The sequence below is a fragment of the Harmonia axyridis genome, chromosome 5, assembly GCF_914767665.1.
Source record: "Harmonia axyridis chromosome 5, icHarAxyr1.1, whole genome shotgun sequence".
Lineage (NCBI taxonomy): Eukaryota > Metazoa > Arthropoda > Insecta > Coleoptera > Coccinellidae > Harmonia > Harmonia axyridis.
Window position 1 is genome coordinate 29,109,345 of NC_059505.1, and position 24,565 is coordinate 29,133,909.

The 24,565-nt window shown below is 33.7% G+C and overlaps 2 protein-coding genes and 1 non-coding gene across 3 annotated transcripts in view; 2 read left to right on the top strand and 1 right to left on the bottom strand.

Annotated features, from left to right (window-relative positions):
* The window catches only part of LOC123681009, a 55,056-nt gene extending 49,903 nt beyond the window's left edge, over positions 1-5,153 (top strand). Inside the window, exons 15-19 of the mRNA XM_045619168.1 lie at positions 560-697; positions 751-955; positions 3,294-3,445; positions 3,865-4,086; positions 4,597-5,153. Coding sequence (XP_045475124.1) covers positions 560-697; positions 751-955; positions 3,294-3,445; positions 3,865-4,086; positions 4,597-4,776 — 897 coding nt within the window. The 3' untranslated portion in view covers positions 4,777-5,153. The remainder of the gene's footprint in view (positions 1-559; positions 698-750; positions 956-3,293; positions 3,446-3,864; positions 4,087-4,596) is intronic.
* Positions 5,154-5,352: 199 nt separating this feature from the next.
* Positions 5,353-23,762, top strand: LOC123680905 (phenoloxidase-activating factor 1-like). Its single transcript, XM_045619028.1, has 6 exons — positions 5,353-5,449; positions 12,714-13,052; positions 18,951-19,038; positions 19,878-20,062; positions 21,656-21,748; positions 22,257-23,762. The coding sequence occupies exons 1-6, from the start codon at positions 5,353-5,355 to the stop codon at positions 22,565-22,567; spliced, it is 1,113 nt and encodes a 370-aa protein (XP_045474984.1). The 3' UTR covers positions 22,568-23,762.
* On the bottom strand, positions 11,864-11,955 carry LOC123681380. Its single transcript, XR_006747692.1, has one exon. It is a non-coding gene; the product is annotated as a U6atac minor spliceosomal RNA (small nuclear RNA).
* Positions 23,763-24,565: the final 803 nt, after the last annotated feature.

Genomic DNA, 24,565 nt, shown 5'->3' on the forward strand with positions numbered 1-24,565 from the left:
TTTACATGATGATCACCGTGAAAATGAGCTTTTAGGAATGAAATTACGTCATGAAACGTTTTACAGCAACTTTTTCATACTCTGGGTTTTTACGAAATTCTCTAAAAGTCAACATCAAAAATCGGTTGTCAAAATATTATAAAGATTTGAATTTTGTGTTCGATTTCGAAAAATTGTGGAATCTGCACGGAAATTTCATACTGCTTTATTATTTGAGTTATCAAAACCCAACCAATTATTATTACAACTAACAATTCTGCATTATTTCTAATGACTTTGGGAACGTCCAGAATGCTGAATTTTGTCAAAAATCCGTCCAGGTCTATAAATTTTCAAAGCTAGATCCAAATAAAATGATCAAATAAACTGGACCCATGTATTTTACAGTATTCTGAAATTTTTCCTATTGATTTTTATTATTATTTTTTTTTTTTATTTATTTTCAAAAATAATTTTCCGATTTCAGTATATATTCTGCTTATTTGAACAAGAATTGATAGTCTACCCATTTTGCAATTCCAAGTCATAAAATCGATGTTTCATTTTTCTAAATTTCTAGGAGAATAAGCAGATTATTCAAGGACCACCCGATGAAGAAGTGGGAAACGAAGCTGTTCCAACATCTATTGATGTGGTAACAGTTGAACCCGATGAGACCGACACAGAAGAAGATTCAGCATTCAACAGTACACAAAGAGTAAGAAATATGGAATAAACAACGCGTTATTCGATAAAATTGCCTTGTTTCAGGATGAACATGGGCAGAGTATGCTTCATTTCGCAGCTGCAAGGGGCCATGGAAGGAATGCTCTGTTTCAATTACTTCTAGAGACAGAGATCAATGTAGCTTTCAGGGACGAGTTGTACAGAACTGCTAGAGATATAAGTATTCAGGCGAATGTACCGGAAAATACCGTTGAAATTGACAGATACGTTATGCACATAGCCACTAAAGGTAACTTGACCCTATCGAAATTTCTTGAGTACGTTTAGACAATTTAAAAGAATTTTGTAGGTTTCATAATTTTAGGTGGAGTATTTTGAATTTCTGATTCGCTTTGTGTTTCTTTCAACGCATAAATTTCTAATTCAGAAATTAATATGACGTTTTAAAAACTGAACTATAATTAGTTGTTTATCATAACACTTTTTCACCGTACTGATGAAGGCCGAAATCCCGAAACACGGTACTGTTAGCACTTTTCCTTGAGAGATGTTCATTATCCCTTTCTTTGTTTTTGAATAATACCCTCCTTATCCTTTACGCATAGTTTATTATCTATGTTATCGAAATAATTTCGTAATATTCATTTCTCTAATTCTGTGGTTATTCCGTTCATTCTTCCACATCTTGTAGAACAAAATCGTGCGAGAATATATCAGAAACGCACTGTTTTCATGGTTATATTTTATTATTATATGTTGGTACTCCGAACTTTCCGCCACGGCTTCATCTGTCAATTCATCAATTTGCCTTAAAGAAATCAGTTCTGCCAACCAACATTTTTCGATGCAAAAATCACTAAATGATATTTATGGAAATATTTCATTAATTTCAATAAGAATGAAATGAATTAGAGAAAATAATGTATAATACTCGTACACAAGGCTCATTCTACCACTCGTTCATTACAAAACTCGCCACTTCGTGGCTCGTTTTTGAATTTTGAACTCGTGGAAGAATATCAATGCCTTCTGCACTTGTATTATAAATAACTATTCTCTAATTCTGTGGTTATTTCGTTCATTCTTCCACATCTTGTAGAACAAAATCGTGAGAGAATATATCAGAAACGCACAGTTTTCATGGTTATATTTTATGATTATAGGTTGGTACTCCGAACTTTCCGCCACGGCTTTATCTGTCAATTCATCAATTTGTCTTAAATAAATCAGTTCTACCAACCAACTTTTTCAATGCAAAAATCACTAAATGATATTTATGGAGATATTTCATTAATTTCAATTAAAATACAATGAATTAGAGAAAATAATGTATAATACTCGTACAGAAGGCTCATTCTACCACTCTTTCATTGAAAAACTCGCCACTTCGTGGCTTGTTTTTGAATTTTGAACTCGTGGAAGAATATCAATGCCTTCTGCACTTGTATTATAAATATTCTCTATTCTCTATTTCAGTATCGTAATGAGTTCATTACAGTTCTAAAAACAGTGCTGTAATGAACTCATTACAGCATCGTTTTCAGTTATATTTTTCGTTTTGTGGTTGTCTCTACTGCCTTTCAATCCTATCAAATTTCAACAAACGTCAATAATTGTCCACATAATGTATAATTTGGATATAGTGAAATAATTTGCAGCATTATTCGCAATTTCTCTTGATTCTGGTGGTGATAAATCGATTTCATCAGACATAGTTCATGAATTTATTGAGTAATTTTGAATTATTTAAAAATTCGAAACGTACGATTCAAATTCAAATTCCGTAATCTGTCAATTTTCGTAACAGTCACACCAACTGTCAAGATACAATACAAAAGTCACTAGGATATAAAATCCGAATTTTTCATTGAATTTCGACAATATTTCACAAAGCTTGACTGAAATAGAGAAAATATCGTCTAATACTCGTTGCAGAAGGCAATTCCAACACTCTTGCGTTCGAAAACTCGCTCCTTCGTCGCTCGTTTTCGAATTTCGCATTCGTGTTGGAATAGGAGCCCATTCTGCAACTTGTTTTAGAATATACTATTCATAACAAATGATGAAATGAAATTCAGTCAGAAGGATTATGAAACCAGATTTCAACCAGGATAGAATTCGATATAAGAAGAGCTACATTATCCCATAAGAATAAAAGTTCTCATAAGCAAATTTTCTGAAATTATTCGTTGAGATGTGTTGAGAGTGTCAAATTTCTTCTTATATTTGTTTTTTTTTCGTGAAGTAAAATTCAAATTATAAATCAATATTTTTCACCTGTAACTTATAATAATAATAAATTGCCTTCATTGAAGAAAAAATACATATTAAGAGGCGACGTTTAGCATAGCTACTTTTTCTTAACCTCTTTAAAATAAAAAAAAAATTGTAATAACAAAAAAAAACAATTATGGTAAGCTGAAAATAAAATAATAATTTGTTGAAAATATCGAAAATATTCGAAAGAAGTTGGATGTTGGGATAACATTTACACTTTGAAGAAAGATAATTTATAATTTAAATTTAATATTTTTCGGCGAAATAATGAATTTCTTCCATTTATCTTTTCCAAACTGTATATTGATAGTAGGTAAAAATATATTATGTTTACATTGTGTCTCTTTCAGGAGAGACTGACAAATTAGTGGAGCTTCTTCTGGATGGATATGATCATATAACGGATATTGTTGATGAGGATAACACGCCAATATTTGAAGCTGTATCTAAAGAGGACCAGCCTGATACTTTATCCTTTTTACAGTCCATACTTACATTTGAGGTAAACAAATATTGATCAGACAGAAAAGACAATTGATGTTGCCCCGAAATGATTAGAGGACAAATTCATTCATTTCATTAATTTTTCAATTCAAATAAAAATTTTGAATAATTTTTTCCGGAATAATCGAATATAAAAAAAGGCATAGTATAGAAAAACAGTTAATACTGAGTAAGCATAAAAGGAAAAGTTCACGACCATGAAGTAAATCACTTAAGTGAATAATGGCTGTCCTCCCATTATCCTTGTTTTTATTATATAATATATAATACTTGCTCTTGAATAATCATAAACTCAATGAATTTAATACTCCTTGAAATTTTCTGCTGCATCTGCACTTGTGATCATAAATAAAATGAAAATAGATCACTAATTCTTTACTCCTTCTAAAGAAAAAATACATATAGAAACCTTTTCAGGAGAAACGTGAAAGAGTTCATCATGTTATTCGAAAAGGTTCAATAAGAGATTTGATGGAACTTTTAGCCGATGAAAATGATACCGGAAGTGGAAAACTGTTAGCAGTTGGTAAAAACAGCTATGGCCGCTGTTCTCTCCATATAGCTGTACTATGGCAACAAGAAGAAATTGTAGATTATCTTGCAAATACTTTTCCGGATACTTTGAGTCTTGGTGACAATGTAAGTGAACGACTTCAAGAACCTCAATCTTCTAAAATAGTTGATTAGGGTAAAATATACGATAATCGGCGGATTAATTAATTTATTTGAAATATATGCATCCAAGAGGTATACAAAATAATAAAAACGAAAAAAAAAAGATAAATTGGATATCAAAAAATATGTATCGCATATTTCTTTGTACCTTTCCAATACAACCAACATATTTTTTATGAAAAGAATTCCATACTATACTGTCCTCATAGAAAATTAATATATGTATGTATGTAAGCTATGATTAAATTGAATGTTCAAATTTGTGGATATGGTAATTATCTCATCTATCATCTCATCACCCTGTAGTTTGAAATTCGTCGCTTCTGGGCATAAACATCTTCTTAATGGCCTTGTGCATAACTATTTTCAATACAATATTATATTAACCCAAAATTTCATTAGGATGTGGGGAATAACTTTTGAGATTTCGTATTTAAAAAAAAGAGTTTTAACAATTTTCTGTGATATTTTCAGTTGGAGAGGACAGCTCTGCATTACGCTATGGGAGTGGACAAAATGGAAACTTTGACTAGGGTTTTGATAAAAGCAGGGGCTAAAAGAGTAGCCAAGGACTTGAAAGGACGACAACCGACTTATTACTTCTTGAATAAACTCGATATAGCAAGGTTACAGGAAGAGGAAGAAACATTTTAACTAATTTGATTTGAACACATTATTAGAGCATAATATACAGGGTTGGTGCACTTACATTCAAGATAGCACAATCACAAGTGAGACGATTTTGGTAATAATCGTTGTCATCTCTGATAATACCAAGAGATTTCAGAAATTTTCAGTATTTCAACAAATGACAACTTAATTGATAGTATAATTATGTGAAAATGTTGTAGTTGAATAGTCATAAATTTTATAAAAGTTTTCCATGAATATATAGGATAGAATTTTTTTTATATTCTTTTGTTATTCACGTATATATTTTTCTTATTGATTGTGAAAGATAAATTTACTCTGAAATATTGGAAATATTATTCATTTTCGATATATAGAATAAAGTTGGTTTTATAATAATATATCCCATTTATCTTCATTGAAAACATATTCAACCCTCTATATTAAGTCCAACTACATAAAAGAAGAAGAGAAACTACACCGAAACACAAACGTACACAACACCCGATGATTCTTGAGGAAGAGGAATTTAAATAGGTACGTAGGTACTCCCTTTGCCGTTTGCTCTTAGCAATATGTTAATTGAATTTAGTGTCCAGTATGAAGGTGGAAAGTGTTTTAATTTATCTCTTGGGATTACAAGTGGTTTTAAGTAGGATGAGACATTCACCTGTGTTGTCTTTTATAATGTATCGAAGTAAGTATTTTAATTTAGGTTTTGCTTTGTTTCCTTTCCCTTAAAAACGATACCTATTCTGTAATATTATAACCTTGCTGCAACAAGAATGATAACAAATTATAACTTGATATCATTCTAGGTATCATATATGATACCTACTCGAATAAAAGTAGTTCCGCTTTGTTAATGAATTAAATAGACGACTAGATATAGTATCTCACTTAATATCGGTAAACAATAACAATTTTTTGATAAATTGAATATTTATCATTATCAATAATAATTTTTCTTTCAAATGAACTTCCATGAATTAAAAAGGTACAGCCAAAAAAACATTATTCACTGTTTCATGTAGATATTAATTTAATATCAATGAATCACCGAGTTGATGAATTTGTGTAAAAAACACTAGATGATTATTCTTTGAAGCATTGATTAGAGTTCAATCTATATTCATTGAAATATAAATTTGCTAGATTTATTTACTTTGATAAGAGATATTATAATATCTTTGAAAGTGTATTATTATTTTTAATTACAATTTATGTTTTGTCAAATTTAGTTATCGAAACATCGAACTTCAGTTTCTTTCTATATTTTCCGGAAGTAACAGACCACTCCACATATTTAGAAATTGTGTTTTTCCTCATTTGAAGGAATAGGGTTTGCTCAATTAAACCTCTCTCTATTTATGTGTAGAAATGAATAAAATAATGAAAATATAGGTATATATAAATAAATAAAGTTATCCAAATTCATGATCTTCTGATAAACACACTGTACATTTTTGGTCCAAACCGCAAACAGTCTTATAATAATACGCATTTGCAGAATCGAAAATAAGAAAGGTTTTTACGAAAAAAACTTATTCTGCAGAAAAATTGAAAAAAAATGTGAGTCCTCGTCGCATAATTTTTTTCATAAGAATCCCATAATCTCATGAAAATAAAAATATAAAAATAATTCACATTCATGGAAATTTCCTATTTTTTCTTTTTTTTTTAAATATTGGCAAACTATTAGGACTAACCCAAGAATTTGAGAAGGGAGTGATTGCGAATTGTAATCTTAATAATATCTAAGAGATATGAAAAAAAATGCTTTTTCGAAAAATTTTCCTTCATTACCTGTATAACCGGTAGAAACCGAAGCTTTATAAATATTTAAGCTGAATATTTATTCACGAATAATATCATAATTCCGAATTTTCAGATATCAGATAAGTCTAATAGGCAGTCCAACTTGAAACACCCTGTTTATAATATGAATGATTCATTCGATTCATACCTCACAAACTTTGCACCTTTTCTACTAATAAAAGATGATGTTATAATACTATCATTAGAACACCATTATTATCTCTCTGGAGTTTCGTAGAAGTCAGGAGAAAAGTAATTACTGTTTCGTCACAAGTATATTCTCTTCTGTATATTTCCAGATAATTTTTCTTGTACCTGAGTTAAATCACTTTGAAATGCATCTTTTGAATTTTGATGTAGGTTCACTTGTATTCAGTTTAATCTATAACCTTGAACTTCTCTAATTCCAAGAATTGACATTTGAGCGCAAATGATTTATGAGGATGCTTTCAACTTCAATAGAAAGAATTAAACTTAATCGTAGAAACTCATTACCTAGCTGTGTCAATAGTTTTCAGAGACTTGGACAATAAAATTTTATATATGCGTTCATCATATCTTTCAAACAAGTCCTCTTTAAAAAAAAACAGAAAAAAATTATATCGTTTGAAAGTGGGCTCCTCGAAAAGTGGTAATTTTAGTTTGATAGGAGAAGAAAGTTTGCCTGAGCAGAGCTCTCACTAAACAAACTGTTGCCCTAAGCAGAGACCCGATTTGCTGCCTGCCCTAACAGAAATAAATTCTGCAGAATGCGAGAAAATGATACTGGGTAATCGGAGAAATGAAAAAAATTGAGAGCATATCTCTAAAAAATTTTAAAATAACATAGGGGAAATAATCAACAATGAAATAAACCAGCATTTTCAGACTTGAACAAAACCCAGATCATTTTTTTATTGTTTTGGTGTACATTTAAAAAACACGAGTTTGTATTATAACTAATAGCAATAAAAAATAAATCATTACACCAATAGATTCTACTAAAAAAAAGCCTGTAGGATGTTTCATGTTAATTGCATCAATAATAAAAAAGTGATTTTACGCCGTTTCTCAATTTTCTCTTATAACTCGAAAACAGTTGAACTTATAAGGTTGCAGTTTTCACTAAATTAATTTTCTCAAAAATCGATCTCGAAAATGTGTCATTCTTTATTTTCTAGCTCGAAGGGATTTTGAGATCCTCTCACTAGATAACGAATTTGGGACACCGGATACAATAATAAAATAACAATAAATAAAAGCCGACGTGTCCCTTATTAATATGAAAACCAGTATGAAATTTGCAATATTCTTGCAATTCTTGACAACCTTTGTAATGGTCGGCTCATAATCTATTACCTACCTGTGTATCTCGAAAACTGGTCATAGCAAAGCCAATACTGTTTGACATCAAAATAGTTTACTCGAACTAAGAGTATTGATAAAAAATTCCACGGATGACTTCAATTACAGGGTGAAGAATGAACTAAACGAATTTTATTTCGAATAATGTTTGACTCACCCCCGTATCTATCAATAATGTTCATTAAAATCCAGTGTGAAATTATTACCTAATGGACAATCGATATTTGTCGTGCAAAAGAGTTTCATTCAAGATGTTTTCCTACGTTAAATGTCAAACATTCCTTAAAAGAAATGTCATTTTTTAACTTCAACAACCTGTGTCTCGAAAATTAGTCATAGGATTAGCCAGGATTTTGAAAAAAGAAGAATCTTGGTTTTGGACACATTGAGATATGAGCCGAACTTTTCACTGAGGTCTGTGATGAATATGATTTATAATTTTTCTGAAGCTCTTGCACGCTATTTGCTTATAGGATCAGGGCCCCCGCAACCGCGCGTGCAAGGCGCCAAAACCTCTTATAGATCGCATGAAGAACCGAGGGACCAAAGGTTTCCGAAAAAGATTCTTTCAAATTTTTTTAACAATTTTTTTTTCCAAACTTCTTTCTTGCAATTTATACAAGTTTCCGAACGTCGCAATCGGCATGAAATAGCCAGATATTGGTTTACAAAAACGCATACTCGATGCTAATCCTAGGGCATTTTTTACGCCATGTGCTGCACACAGCTTAAATTTAACTGAAAATGATGCTGCTAAGGTTTCAAATGAAACAGTGAACTCTTTTGATATTGTACAAGAACTTTATATATATTTCTCTTCATCCACAAGAAGATTGGAATGTTATAAAAAAGCATGATCCTCAGTTACATCAAAAACCCCTAAGTGATACTAGATGGTCAAGTAGAATTGATGCTAAAGTTTTATTTTATTCAAATATGTTATAGCCTTTTAGAAATAGCAGAAAATGATACTTTTAACATGGAAACTAGACAGACATTTCTCTTTTATTAAATATTCATTCTTTTAAATTTATTTGAAGTATAATAATTTCTTATGATGTTTCATTCCAGATCAATATTGTAAGCAAAATGATGCAAAGTGTAGCGATTGACATTAAAGTGTGCCAAAACTATTTGAAGAATTTAGTTGATCATTTCAAAAATTATAGGGATGATAATGTTCTCGAGTAAAAACTTGCGGAAGCTGGAAAACTAGCGGCTGCTCTCGGGATAGATCAAGGTTTTTCTCTATTATATACTGTAAGACGAAAGTATAAACCAAAATTGTTCGATTATGAACAGACGGATGAGGCACCTCAAGATCAAAAAATCGCTTTTAAAATAAATTTCTTTTTGAAAATAATTGATCAAACACTAAGTTCCTCAAATAATAGGTTTACGATAACGTTTTTTGTTTTATTTATGATATTCTTAAATTAAATGATAAATATCCATTAAAATGCTGTCATGCTCTTCAACAAAAGCTAACTGATCAGGAAAAAAAGAGGCTGACGTTAAAGAAAATGATTTATTCAACGAGATAAAAGCCCTAAGATTGTTTTCATTATCTGAAGCGAAAATCCTCTTGAAATTCTACAATATATTTTCGAAAATAATCTTACTTCTTTTCTACCGAATCTTACTATTGCCTCAAGAATCCTTCTCACTTTACCTGTGTCTGTTGCTTCTGGTAAGAGATCATTCACTAAATTAAAAATAATTGAAAACTTTTTGAAGTCTACCATGTCATAAGAAAGATTTTCTGGATTGGCAATCTTAGATATAGAGCAAGAGATACTCGATAAAATTGATTGATTGATTATATAAAAAATTTTGCAACAGCCAAATCTAGAAAACATCCATTCAATTTCTGCATTGATCCTAATTAAATGTTTATGCCTTTATGAATAATTTATAGAAGAATACAGCTTAAGTTTTGAAACACATTAAAAATGTATTATGTTACAACTAACACCATAAAGTTCTTAAGGCAATGAAGGTTGCTGATAGATTTTCAACCATTCTACACTAAATTCTTAACAAAACAAAAAAAATTTCGATTATCAAGCAGTGCTTTTCTCCACCTCCCCCCTTTAAGGGGCGCCAAAATATGTTCCGCACGCGGGCGTTGATGTCCCTTGCGGGGGCCCTGTATAGGATGGTGTCATCAGCGTATCTCATTTTATTATTATTAATTTCATAATGTAATCAAACTTATTATTGGCTGAAGGACTCATACATCTATACAAATACATTTATCCCCGACTTTTGCCTATACGCGTAAGATTTCTCCTCGCCGTCGGCTTCTCACTCCTCGCTAAGAGGAACATTCACTCACTCCCAGATATTTAAAATATCAGAAGGGCAGAGCTCGGTTGTGTCCGGTCCTTGTGGTCCCCCTGGTTCTCGTCGAACTTCTGGTCCTCTTACACGCGATCCTTGGACCTGTCCTTCGCTTCCTAGGAATTTTCTCACCGTCCTTGCAGTACCTAAAAGAACAGCTTTCTGCATTATATTACATATATACTCACTAAGTCCTAGTTGCTTGATATTTCTCTTGAGATTTTTGGGTACTATTCCTGTTGTTGAGATGATAATTGGAATAGTTTTCGTTGATATCATTCCCCACTGGCGCTTTATCTGAAATTCGAGGTCCCTATATTTTGAAATTTTTTCGACCTCTTTTTGCCGCATGTTGTTGTTATTGGGTATTGCTACGTCGATGAGTATTGCTGCCTTTTGATGTTTATCAACTAGCAATATATCTGGTCTGTTATGAGGGACTGTTTTATCAGTCAAAACTGTGCGATCCCAGTACAGTTTATAGCGTTCGTTTTCCAGGATGGTTTCCGGTCGGTATTTGTAGTATGGCACTTTTTCAGAATGAATTAGTGTTAATTTAGTTGCCATTTCTTGGTGTAGTATCTTTCCTACTGCATCGTGTCTCTCTTTATATTCATTTTCTGCAAACATTTGACATCCTCCCGTGATATGTTGGATTGTCTCATTCGTTGGACACCCATAACGGCATCGATCGTCAGTAATAGTTCGATCCTTTATGATATGCTTACAGTAATTTCTTGTTGAGATCACTTGAACTTGGATGGCTAAAAGAAATCCTTCCGTTTCTGGATACATCGCACCTGATGTGAGCCAATAGTTCGACGCTTCAATGTCGACATGATCCTGGTTCACCTTGTTGAAATGTCGTCCATGTAGGGGCTTTTCTCTCCATCTTTGCAGTTTTTCTTGGATTGTCTGGTGGTTGTATGACAATTGCTCCTTGTGCAGTTGTAAAGGTGTTGATTCGTCTGCTTCACACAGTACTTTGTAGATCTCTGACGTGCCTGATTTGTCTTTGAAGTATGTTCGTAGGCATTCAATTTGACCATGGGCAAGTTCCATGATGTCTAGCAGACCTCTGCCTCCTTTATTCCTCGGCAGTGTCGTCCTCTCAATGCTACTTTTCGGATGGTGCTTGTGTGCTTTCGTCATCAAGGTTCTCATTTTGCGTTGCAGGTTTTCCATATCTGTTTTGCTCCATGGAATGATACCGAAAGAGTATGTAAGAATTGAACATGCATATGTGTTTATGGCTCCCGTCATGTTCTTGCTGTTGAGGTTTGTTTTTAAAATTTTATTGATTCTCCTAATGAACTCAATTGTTAAGTCTTCCTTCATTCTTTGATGGTTTATTCGTCGGTTTTGTTTCATTCCTAGGTATTTATAAAGATCGTCCGATTTCATTGCTTTTATCTCCTGTCCATTGGAGAGAGCTATCGGTTCATCTTGGATTTTTCCACGCACTACGCTAATCGTACGACACTTGTCCGATCCGAATTTCATCCCCACGTTTTCGAAAAATTTTCCACCTTTATTATTATTATTATTATGCTCCCATTTATGATTTTGATAATTAGACTAATTTATTACCTACTTTGAGATTTTCAAAGAACAATTTCAAAATTAGTATCCATTAAGTAGTATTGCAATCCATTCTTGTATACGGGAGTGCTGAATTTATCTCCTTTCATACAATTAATAAACTAATCATGATTGAGTTTGCATTCTGATAAGTAATGAGAGATGCATAAAAATATATCTTTTTCGGCAACCGTCCGGAAAGTGCTCACTTCCAGGACGCTTTTTCTCTAAGAAAGTGGCATTTCCTGGCCTAGTCTGGAAAGTACGTACTTCCCGGACTAGGCCGTAAAAGAATCACGTCATTCGTGTCATTGTGAATTTGAAAATCTTGGTAGGTATATTTTTAATAAATGCAGTTAATCATTACCATAGTAATCGAGATAACGGCTGACAGTTCATATTAATTTAGTTATCAAAAATTTTGCATGATTTTGATCGCAATCGCAATAAAATATGGAAAGCAGCAGCGATAGTGTTATTCTACACGGTTGCCGAAAAAATATTGTACGAAACACGCCCGAAAATGGTTTTTTTGGACTCACAGACTTCCAGGACGAGCGTAAGCGAGTCCTGGAATTTTGTCTATTCGTCCAAAAAAACCATATTTTCCGGACTTGTTACGTAAATTACTATTATACCTATATCTTCTCTGCTCAAAAAAATCATCTTCACCTGCAATCCCAAAATTGACTATTCAAAGAAACTTAAATACTATCCAAATTGACCTGCATTCATGCTGGGACACCCTTTATTTGCCTATATGAGTTGCAGATGAAAACAATTTCAAGAAATCTTTCCAATATTAGATTTTATCTGAATGAATCGTTTTTTTTTACATTGTTCTATAAATTTTCACCTCGTATTTATTATTCCAGAGCCACCATGCAAAGATGAAGGAGATATATGCATAGATATTTACAAGTGTCCATATTTTGTGATGCTAATGAATGTAGTCCAGAAAACAAATCCACACTTTGTTATAACAGAAATGAGAGCACACCAATGTGGCTTCATCGACGATCGTCCGAAAATGTGTTGTACACCTATAAAGAACGAAACGGAGAAAGAAGAAACATTAAGTGTCGATAACGAAAATCAAGATGTATTGCCCTTTAACTCTTGCGGTAACGTGAGAATGCATTCAAGAATCATTTATGGCGAGAAACCTATCTTGGGTGAATTTCCTTGGATGGCTATGTTGTTTTATACCACAAGTTAGTGAACATTTTTAGTTTTATTTATTCTACTTATTGATAGAAATAGCTATCAGGTCAGGAAAAAGTAATTTCGTATTTTGCATTTTTTTTTTCAACTAAGTACATCTCGTTCGTTATTGGTCACATCGGATCATAGAATAAGGCGTTGTGAAAGTATGAGTATATACTATACAGGGTGTTTCCTAAACATGCGGCAAAAATTCAGGGGGTTGTTCCTTGGACTATTCTAAGAATATTTTGTCCTTTGATGATTTTTGAAAAACCTATTTGTTTCGAAGATATAGGGGAAACAAAATTTCAGATAATAACATTTTATTATGAAAAATTACATGAAAATTCAACTCAACCTACAAAAACTGTTGAAAATGACCACCTCTAGCCAGCATACAAGCATCCAATCTTCTCCTCATTGACTGCCGAACCCTTTCAAAAACACCAGGATCATTTCTTATTAAGTTACACCCAGCAAACGAATTCAAATGAAAACCGTGTTTAATCTGTATTCCTTTACCATCTGCACTTATCAATTTTTAGTCAAAAAACTGGCCGTTTTTAGTAATTGGAATGTTGTTAAACAAATTTAAAAATAAATTGTACCTACTTAGTAAACACAGTGCGGTACGCATTTTTATTTAAACTATTATTAATTTTAAAAATATGAAAAATGTTGTTCGCCCTGTATCTTCGAAACAAAGAGGTTTTTCAAAAATCATCCAAGGACAAAACATGCTTAAAATAGTCCAAGGAGCAACCCCCTGAATTTTTGCCGCATGTTTAGGAAACACCCTGTATAAACCCTTCTCTGACATTAATGCTCTTGATCGGTTCAGCCTATAGATTAAGGTCCTACGTTTGTATTTAGCTATAGTTCAGTCGTAGACTATCGTGTATCCAGTATGGATGTCTCAAAGGAAGAATTTAGCCATATTTTACATTTTTTCTTCCTGAAAGAGCAGTATTAGAAAGACTGGCATGTTTGCAGTCGGAGAATCTACCAGGAGCTGAACAACGATCATAAAAATGTTTTGAACCATTGGGAGAAGGCTGGATTGAAAAAAGCTCGACGTTTGGGTGCTACACGTTCTGAAGCAAAAAACCTCATGGAGTGAATCTGCGAATCGCAACAAAAACAACCCTTTACGGAAGAGGTCGAAGGCTGAAAATTTCAAATGGGTCACTTACTACAATGTCAAGTGACCGAGATCTTGCTAACAGAGCAGCCGAGACCGTGACCAAACCAAGATTGACGGCCAGGAAGGTGATGCTGTGCTCTTTGTGGATTGGCAGAGAATACCATGAGATATGGTCAAACACTCAATTCGATCAAACAAAAGAACCAAACCCAAAGAAAAAAGATATTGCGAATAAATTATTACCTATGCAGAAGTAAGAGCAAAAACTTAAAATACGTTATGGACACAATGTGACTACCATTTGTTCCCATCTAGGTCCACCACGCTTTAGGGTACATTTTGACCTCAATAGTGGCTTATGAAAATTGTTTGTCGGAGTTTTTGGCAGAGTGTCCCAAATTCGATGCCAACTGAAATCATCTCGAGAACTATGAGACTATAAGAGAAGAAATCTTCGGGGACCCCGATCTCTTGTTTCGAAACAAACAGAAAACAGATCATAAATATCTTGATTCGGTAACAAATCATAGCAATTAATTACCGTTTCAGAGATATAAATTTTAATTAATTTCTTGTGTGTTCAATTCAATAGAAATCAATTATCCTTTCAGACTTTTAGAGATATAGAGGAGAGTTTTATTAAATGGGGCACACTTTATATCACTCAATTACAATTATGCAATGGATAGAAAATGAATCGAATAATAATAATAATAATAAATCTCGAAATAAATGAAAAAATTCCTATAGATGATGCCCCATCAAAAAAAAATGAAGTCGAAAAACTCAATATCTTTGAAACGGATGACATTTTTGAAAAACCGTTAACTAGATGTTTTTTGATCGATCTGCGGCTAAAAACTGCGATGAAAAATATATGTTGTCCCATTTAAGAAACACCATTTTTCCTCTATATCTCTAAAACGGTAATTAATTTTTATGATCTGTTATGACTATCATATAAACCATAAAAATTACTGAAAAAAACATTCTGGAATTTTTCTAATGTCTCTGTAACTTGGAAATGAATCCAGATACCTATGATCTGCTTTCTGTTATCTTATTATTTCCAAAAATAAGATCGGAGGTCCTTGAAGATTTTTTCTCTAAATCTTAAAGTTTTCGAGACGCTTTCAGTGAGCCTAGAATTTGGGATACCCTGTACGAGGGCTTCTACGAAATGGACATTATGTAGTTGGATTCTCGTTATTGAACAGAACAGCGCTTATTTGATTTTTTATGGAGCATTGAAATGAAGCGAAAAATACGAAATTCCTTTTTCCCCAACTTGAAACTAGTTGATACTTCTTTTAGCGGTTGTTCCCCAAACATTGGTATTGCGGTCGTAATTCGTAGCCATTATTTTTCCAATATTGGTATTCACTTAGTGGATAGTAGATATTGGCTGAAAATGAAATTGTCTGGGAGTTTAGACTAGAGATGCCACGAATAGTGGTTTGGCCGAATACCGAATACCGAATATTCGGCAACGCTGTCGGCCGAAGCGCCGAATATTCGGCCGCCGAATATTCGGCACTAAGTACCATGCTAGTCGAGCGAGTAAATAATGCGACAGGTTGCGACCTGTCTCCACTCTCCAGTGTGCGCGGCGCGGTCGGGGTGAGGCTATTTGATAGTTTCAGTTGCGAGTGAATCTTGTCACGGCACGCATTGTCAGATTAATATAAATAACTTTAATAAGTCAGACCAATAAATTCAATTGTTTGTTCTTTAAAAAATGACACCAATTAATAAAAAATCGGCTATATGGGAATATTACGAGATTTGTAGTGAAAATAATAAACTAGCCAATTGTTTGCTGTGTAGTAGCAAGATTTCAAGAGGAGGAGAAGGAAAGAAAGCAAGTAAATAAAATCTTGAATTAATTTAACAACTCGTTTACACGATATCTACGTCAAAATGAGGATTCGTGATTTGAGACCTGCCCGTCATATCTATTTCACGATTTGAAAACTTTCTTACTGCCGTTAAAACGAATAATACGTGAAAAAGACATGGTCGGCGTTTGAAAAAGTTGTAAGTTGATGTTGTTGTTGTTGTTTTAAGGAAATTAAAATTTAAAGGCAGAAAAGAGAAATGAAATAAGTAGGTAGGGAAACGTTAACAGTGGATAAATAAATCTATACTAATATTATAAAGCGGAAGAGTTTGTTTGTTTGTTTAAACGCGCTAATCTCAGGAACTACTGGTCCGATTTGAAAAATTCTTTTTTTGTTGGATAGTCCATTTATAGAGGAAGGCTACAGGATAATTTTTATTCCGGGAAAACATATTTATCCTGGGAAAAAACTGCAGCGGGCGAAGCCGCTACCGGAAAGCTAGTAAATAATAAATCATCCAGTAAAGTTTATTTTTTTGTATTGGATTGAAAATGTTATTACATAACTTAGTTAGCTACTTGTAATTCATTTTAGTTTTTTTTCATTTTCAACTACAACTTCTTTAAAGAACCATCTTAAATCCAAACATGCTGAACAATACGCTACTTTAACTGATGTTCCATCGACAAGTGGCAGCGATAAGGGCGGTACTTCTACTTCCACCGATTCCAAGATACCTGCAGTACCTGGAACTCCCCGATCTAGAGACCGGCAGCTAACCCTGAAGGAAACATCTGAAAGGAAATTGCTATGGGACATTAATGATCCGAAATCAATAAAATATCACTACTTGATAGGTGAAATGATTGCTTTAGACAACGAACCATTATCACTTGTTGAACGGGTCGGATTTCAGAGGCTTATGGCAACCGCTGTGCCCCATTATAGAGTACCTGGTCGTACTTACATGACCGAGAAAGTTGTTCCTGATATATACAACAGAATTTGGTCTAAAATAGAGGCCAGTATTTCGCAGGCGACAGCTGTATCAGTGACATCTGATATATGGACATGTCAGCACAATAACGAGAGCTTTTTGAGCTTCACTGCGCACTGGATATCTCCACAGTTCAATCTGGAACATGGCGTTTTAGCTATGAAACCGTTTCCCAGCTCACATTCGCGTACCAATATTGCAAAAGAACTCAATGCTATTACAGAAAGATGGAATATTCCTAAAAGTAAGATCCATTTACTTGTCCATGATAGTGGGGCTAATATGATAAAAGGTGTGCGAGATGCTGGATACGATTCAGGAAGGTGCTTTATTCATTCATTGCAACGAGCTATAGAGGAATCGCTTAAATCTCAACCAGAGGTACTACAGATGGTAGCTGCTGCTAGACGAATTGTTACCCATTTTAATCATTCAGGCTTAGCAGAGCAGAAACTTAAATCCATTCAACAAGAACTTAACTTGCCTAACCACCAACTAGTACAAGATGTGAGCACACGCTGGAATTCTACGTATTATTTAATGGAGCGATTATTCGAACAAAAGCGAGCTGTATCCTTGTACATAACAGATCATGAAACTTTAAATAATCTAACACATGCTCAATGGGAATTAATGGAACAATGTATTAAACTCCTCAAACCATTCGAAGAGATTACAAAAATAACCAGCTCAGGTATTTCCTGCATCTCTGAAGTGATTCCACATGCAATTACTTTATCAAAATATCTAGGAAAGGCAGAGACAGCTGAAAGAGTACCAAATTTAGTGACAATTAGATCTTCACTACAAGCCGAGCTTGAAAAGCGATTTAATTTTGACGAGAACAACAAATATCTGGTGGCTACGTTTCTCGATCCACGCTTCAAAACAAGTTTTCTAGGTTTTGTTCAAGCAGAAAGAGCAAGACAAAAAATTCTTCTAGAAGCTCTGAAACTGAGTTGTAATGATGATGAGTCTAGTAGTACCGATGACGATTCTTCTCCACGTCGTAAGAAAAGAAACATGAACGAAAATGATTTGAAACACACGACAGTTTCTGGAACTGCTTTGAGGAAGTCGCTAAAGATAATATGCGAAATAGTAATGATGAGGAGAACGTGGAGAAGAATGCTGTGGCAAATGAGATGGATTTGTATTTGAAATCAATTCGCATAGATCGGAAAGCTGATCCTTACAAGTGGTGGTCAGCAAATGAAAACCAATACCCTAACCGTTCGAAATTTGCTAAAGTTTATCTATCTTCTCCCGGGAGTAGCGTGTATAGTGAGAGGTTGTTTTCTGAAGCTGGTATCATTTATGACGAAAAGCGTAATCGCTTGCTACCATCAAACGCTGAAAAGCTTGTTTTTATACATCACAACTTACCGCTGATTAATTTTACTTATTAAAGTATTGTAATTTTCATAATAAATAATACAAATCTTGATTAATATGATGTTTTTTTTCCATGATTTGGTATTCGGTATTCGGCCGAATAGTACCTATTATTCGGCCGAATACCGAATACCAAACAAAGTGGCCGAATAGGCCGAATACCGAATAGTTGCCGAATATTCGTGGCATCTCTAGTTTAGACCTCAAACCTCTGAAGATTCGATTCATTAGACCTATTTTTTCGAAATATATTGTAAAAAGTTTTCGAATAGGAATGATACAATATGAGATAGTTATAATGGCAACATTTTATCAAAATCAGTGCATGTATCTTTCCATGCTTGAACGGCGTAATTTACTGAACACAAATGACATAAGAAATTGAAAAAATAATACAGTTTCGACATTATAACTATTGTCAATTGTACCATTCCTATATTCCAACATAATCCGCATTTACCTACATGTATTTACATGTCTATACATAAGATGTTCTATAAATGAAAACTGTTCTAAAATGTCCTTTTAGGTAAAGGCCCCGAATTTCTATGTGGAGGAAGCCTCATTTCCGAGAAATATGTCCTTACAGCTGCTCACTGTATTAACGGTAATATTCTGTAAGTATAATTTTTTATTCTTCTACTCTGTTCGAATGGTGTGCATTATTTCACAAAAATCATTGAAAAAAGTGATGAACTTTTTGAGAAATACTTCACTCGCCCTGATATTCATTGTTTGTATGAATGTTTGAAATACATCTATTGAATAACACCTACATATAGATAGACGCTCTGCTTTGGCTAGAAAATCCCGGGTTCAAATCCATCGGTCAGAAAATATTTTTCGTCTCGGAAAAGTTATATCATTTCGAACTTGATTCTTGTGAGAAAGAAACCCGAATTGAAAAAATAATTGCTTAAGAGTCCGTTCACGCCCACCCGCTCTTGCCCCTTCACGTTGCGACCCCTCTGCTTCCCAGTGAGTGAGTACAATGCGTCACCTTTGATGGTTTTTGATGTTAATTAAATTTGTCGGCATTCCTTTCTGTTGTTGCTGACTGAATTAAATCTCATTCGATCTTTTCATGTGAATACGTATAACAAGAATATCCAAAAATATGAAACTCTGACATTCATATAAATGTGATGATATCATTAATTGAATTTCTACACATGAAATTTTTGTTGATCAAGCTTGAAATGCCGCCCTTCAATTTTGCCGCCCTAGGTGACCGCCTACCCTGCCTACCTAGCGCAGCCCTGTTCATAATTTCTGGTCAAATCCCACCGAATCTCATCAAACAACCCCATATTCCTTCGATATTGATCCTGATCCGAAATTTCTCATTACGAAGCTCTTCGAGGAAATCGTTGACTAATTTAACAATTTTTTGATTATATACCTATATAAAGAGTTCATGCCAAAATTTATGCGAATTTAAATTTTTTTCTTTCAGTGGTGTGAGAGTCGGAGAATACAATATCTACACAAACAAGGATTGCGAACCTCACTCGAGTGTGTGTGCTCCTCCCTATCAGGACTTCTACATAGACACCATAATTATACATCCAAGGTACAACAGGAGGAGCCAGGCCCACGACATTGCCATAATTCGAATGAGCCAACCTGCAAATTTGACTGGTAAGAATTCTTTTTATTACATATCCTCCTCCTCAGTCCTTTCTCCTACGTAAGGAGATGGTGACGTCATGACGTTTGTTCGACTGTGATCGACCATTTGTCTCTATTCTGAGCTCTGTGAGAAGCCTCCGGAAGGGAAAGTCGTGTAAAAGATTTTATTTGATCAGACCACCGTGAAGGAGATCTGCCTCTTGATCGTCGACCCTCAACTTTCCCTTCAATAATCAGTCTCTCCATACATATTACATATAATTGATGATAATATCATGGAAATTCTGAAGATGTTGAAAAAAAATCTCTCAAAGACGGAGAACGAATTTTTTTCCATAATATGAACCAATAATCTTTTTACTTTTCTTTAAAATCAACACGGCAGCAAAAAATTGGACCCTTTTACGGTTTATATGTTTGTTATCGCTTTCAAGATGATTACTTTTATTGCACTACGAGCACGTCTAAGTACGAGGTTTATTATATTCCTTTATCCACCCGCTTTGTCGGCGTCTCCCTTGTTTTGCCATCTGTGATTTTTGCATTCGTCATAGGTATACACTTACTCGGTGCTATCGTATCATTTTCGTCAAAACATTTTAATACTGCAGTTATCAAAGAACTGACCTGAGTTATTCTCATCGAAAAATTGACTGCTGTGTTTCAGAATACAATGTGTTTCATTAAAATTCCAATTAATTTCTGAAGATATCAGTTGTGAATTGACTATAAAGAGTGTTCCTAAATTGGAGGTACCAATAAAAATGACATATTCCTCCGGTCATTTAAAAAATAAAGTCCTATAACATGGGTCCGCAAACAATTTATTTTCGAGGTACAGATGTTAAAGTTCAAGTTTTTTTCTCATATCACCTTCTCTCCACAAGATATTCAATTTAAATTTGGTATTGATATTCCAATTAAAAGTTTTCATGATGTGATATGCTAATTTTGAATGCAAATCTACAGGGTGATATTTTTTCTGGAAGAGTTTCCGCTTCTTTTCACCAGAATTTTTTTTGGCGAACCACTGGTAGTTTAGCAAATTGTAAAAAGGAACTCTGGTCCAGTACTAAACTTTCTGGTTTCTTGTCGGTTCTTACCAAGAAATTCTTCAGTAATCCTAAGGAAAATTCAAATCATTATAAGATCCAGTAAGCTGTGATGAATAAAATTAATTATATAAGTTTAGAATAAGATTGCTGCCGAGTCTAACGAAGGTACTGGAAACTATTTGATCACTGTAGGCATAAAGAAAATTTTTTGTCTCCGATTTGAAATTTTCATTCTGAACAACTTTGGTTTCGTCTGTTATTTGTTTTCATATTCTTGTTGCAGCTTTAACTTCTAGTATGAACTGTTATCCGAATTTGATGGAATTCCATGTTCAGACTGTACATAAATGATCCATATGAATTTTTCAGTATTTAGAGTCTAATTTTTTTTGAGTATATCAAATCCACAAGGCCACATCAAGCTCAAGTAAAGAAACCCAAATGGAATTTTATTCATTTTAAATTTTATAGTATTATACTGTTAGTGCCAAATGGCTTTAATGGTTTAAGCTATTTCTATAAACTAATATGTTATTTTGCTTTACAGATTATGTTAGTCCTATTTGTCTACCATTCAGCAATACTACATATCCAGAAGCAGGCATAATGACAGTTGCAGGCTGGGGTATGACAGAAAAGGGTAAGAACATTTTCATTACTTACTAAAAACATTTTAAATTTACACATTTTATCCTTTTTTTAAGGAAAAAATCTCTCTCGAATTTTGGCTTCAAAATTTATGGATCGTATTTTGCGGCTTAAGGGATCAATTTTTGTAATCAAGATTTCTGCAATCTGTAGATATTCAACCATTGAATTTGAATTGAAATAATGTATTTCCACAGTATAGGAACTACAGTTCCTATACTGTGGTATTTCTAGGATAATACTAAATACACTTTCTTTTATCTCAAAGTAGGTATTATTTTTCCGCAGTTCTGGGTTTTGGAATTTTTCTTAACGATAATAATTCTCTTTGTTATTATAATTTTTATACTTCTAACATATCTTGAAATAACTAATCTATTACCCTTTTTGAGAGATTGTTTTCAGAACCAATAGTTTCATGATTTCTTCACATGCCGCAGTTTAGTTCGTTAATGACAAAATTCGGCTAGGGTTTACTAAATAATCCATTTAATCCACAGGTTACAGAAGTCCCATCCTGAAAAAAGCGGATATACCGTTGGTACCCCTGGAAACATGCCGAAGGATATTTCACAACTACGCCGTCCTGCTGGATAGTCATATGTGTGCAGGAGGAGAAAGGAAGGATTCCTGCAACGGAGATTCCGGAGGTCCACTTTTCTGGATATCTGTAGAGGACGGTAGAGCTAAATACGTGCAGGCTGGCATTGTATCTTTTGGCGCCAAAAATTGCGGTTCTTTCGGCCTACCGGGGATTTACACCAAGGTGCAGCCTTACGTGAATTGGATAATAGATCAAGTAGAACCTTGATATTAAATTATTTATATAAATGATTTGTATAGAAGTGGTAAAATGGCTTCAATGTAAGATAGAATTTAAGTATATAGGTATTCGTTGAAATACACATATACAGGGTGGCCTTTTGTAATCGAACCAGATGAGATAACAGGCGGAATTAACTCATTTCGAAAAAATGCTCGGACACGTCGATTTTATAGAGTATTCGACTGGCTGCACCAATGCGAATTAATTCGAATTTTTGTAGAGCTAAATGACATAATCAGCTCGAATTAATTCGCATTGGTGCAGCCATACACTGTCATACACCAGACATCAACATAATGTCAGTTTCTCCCATCAGCAATAATATTTTTATGTTAGGAACAGTGAAAGAAAACAATTTCAAAATACATGTTCCGAGACCCTTCGATGAAAAAACAACATCGATAATTGCGGAAACACTTCAAAATTGTAGACTATTGGGGAATCAAATAAAATATTAAACTAAATGTTCAAACGGTCCTCCTGCCTCGCCCATAAGGAGTGATTCTGCTCAAATCTAGTCCTCACGTTTTGTAGCATAATTGGGTTCATTTTTCTACATTCTTCAATTATTCGTCTCCTCAACACCTCCAATGATACTAGCTGCGTAGCGTAGATTTTGCTTTTTAAATGACTTCAGGAAAAAAATTGTTCGGTGAAATTTTTTTGCAAGCTCTAAAACGTACTTTTATTGACGTATTTTTGTTATTTTTTTAAAATAAAAAAATCATTCAACAGGCCTTTCTGCCAAGGAATGAACCATTTTCACCTTAATGGTTGATGAAAGTAATAAAAATTAATCATTTTATTGTCTGCTGGTTATTCAGGTAACGATTATCATTGTAACCACAGAATAAATCAGTAAAAATTTCATTAATCTGCATAGCATGCTTAACGGAATGTACTGTACAAATACTGTACAAAATTTAAATTTGAATATATCGAAGACGAATGGATTATATGAAAAAAAAAATAATATGCTGGTCATATTCAAATAAGGTATCACTGATCCCAACTTTCCTATTCAAAATTTAGGGGTTGGTTTTCTATCATAAAGGGTTGAAGCGATATGGTTTGGAATTTGATGTTAAAAGTTGTCCTCCTCGTATCAAAAATCGACGTGTCCGAGTATTTTTTCCAAATAAATTCATTTTGTCTGTTATCTCATCTGTTCTCTTTTCAAAAGCTCACCCTCAATATATCTTTAACGTGAATAAATAGTTGTAACAAGTAACAAGATATTTCAGTGTTTCTTTTGTGTTTGAAATATTATTATATTTTATGTATAATACATTTCCTACTTCATCAATGTTTTATGAATCCCTAAACCTACCCAAAAATTCGACTCAAATTGTATCTAGATATTCTCGCAAAGCAACTTTGACAGCTTTGTTAACTTAATGTAAAATTTTATTCCAATTATCATCCAAAAATTCAAAGTTATTAAACCAAAAAAATGATTTAAAAGAAATCATGTGTGCAATTCATTGAAATAAAAAAAAGTATTAAATAATATACATATGCTTCTAGTAAATCCAGATTTCTCAAAAAAGTAGAAAATACCTTCTTTCATTATTTGCCATCTCTTTAGAGCGGGACCTGCGATTTCAGGTTCTTTTGCTGAGCTTTATAAAACGCTTCGAACATTTTTTTTTGAGATGATAGTGTGAAACAACCGGTTGAACCATTATTTCAAATTCTAATAATTCGGTCTCGCCCAACACTAGTTGATCTGATATAAAAAAATCATCTGTGAAATTCGTCGAAATTAAAACAAAATTATTCAAGGAATTCGGATTTCTTGGAAAAAGTAGAAATTGCCGCCCTGGAAAAATGCCAATTTGCGGACCTCTAGAACGGGCCCTGTCTAAAGCCAATTTTCCTTTGATGCGGTGTGTGGTCCTTATGGCATGAAAACAATTACCTATTGGTCATCGACAGGGTCGCCACCAGGAGCGGCAAATCGGATATTTTGCCGGGGCGCCG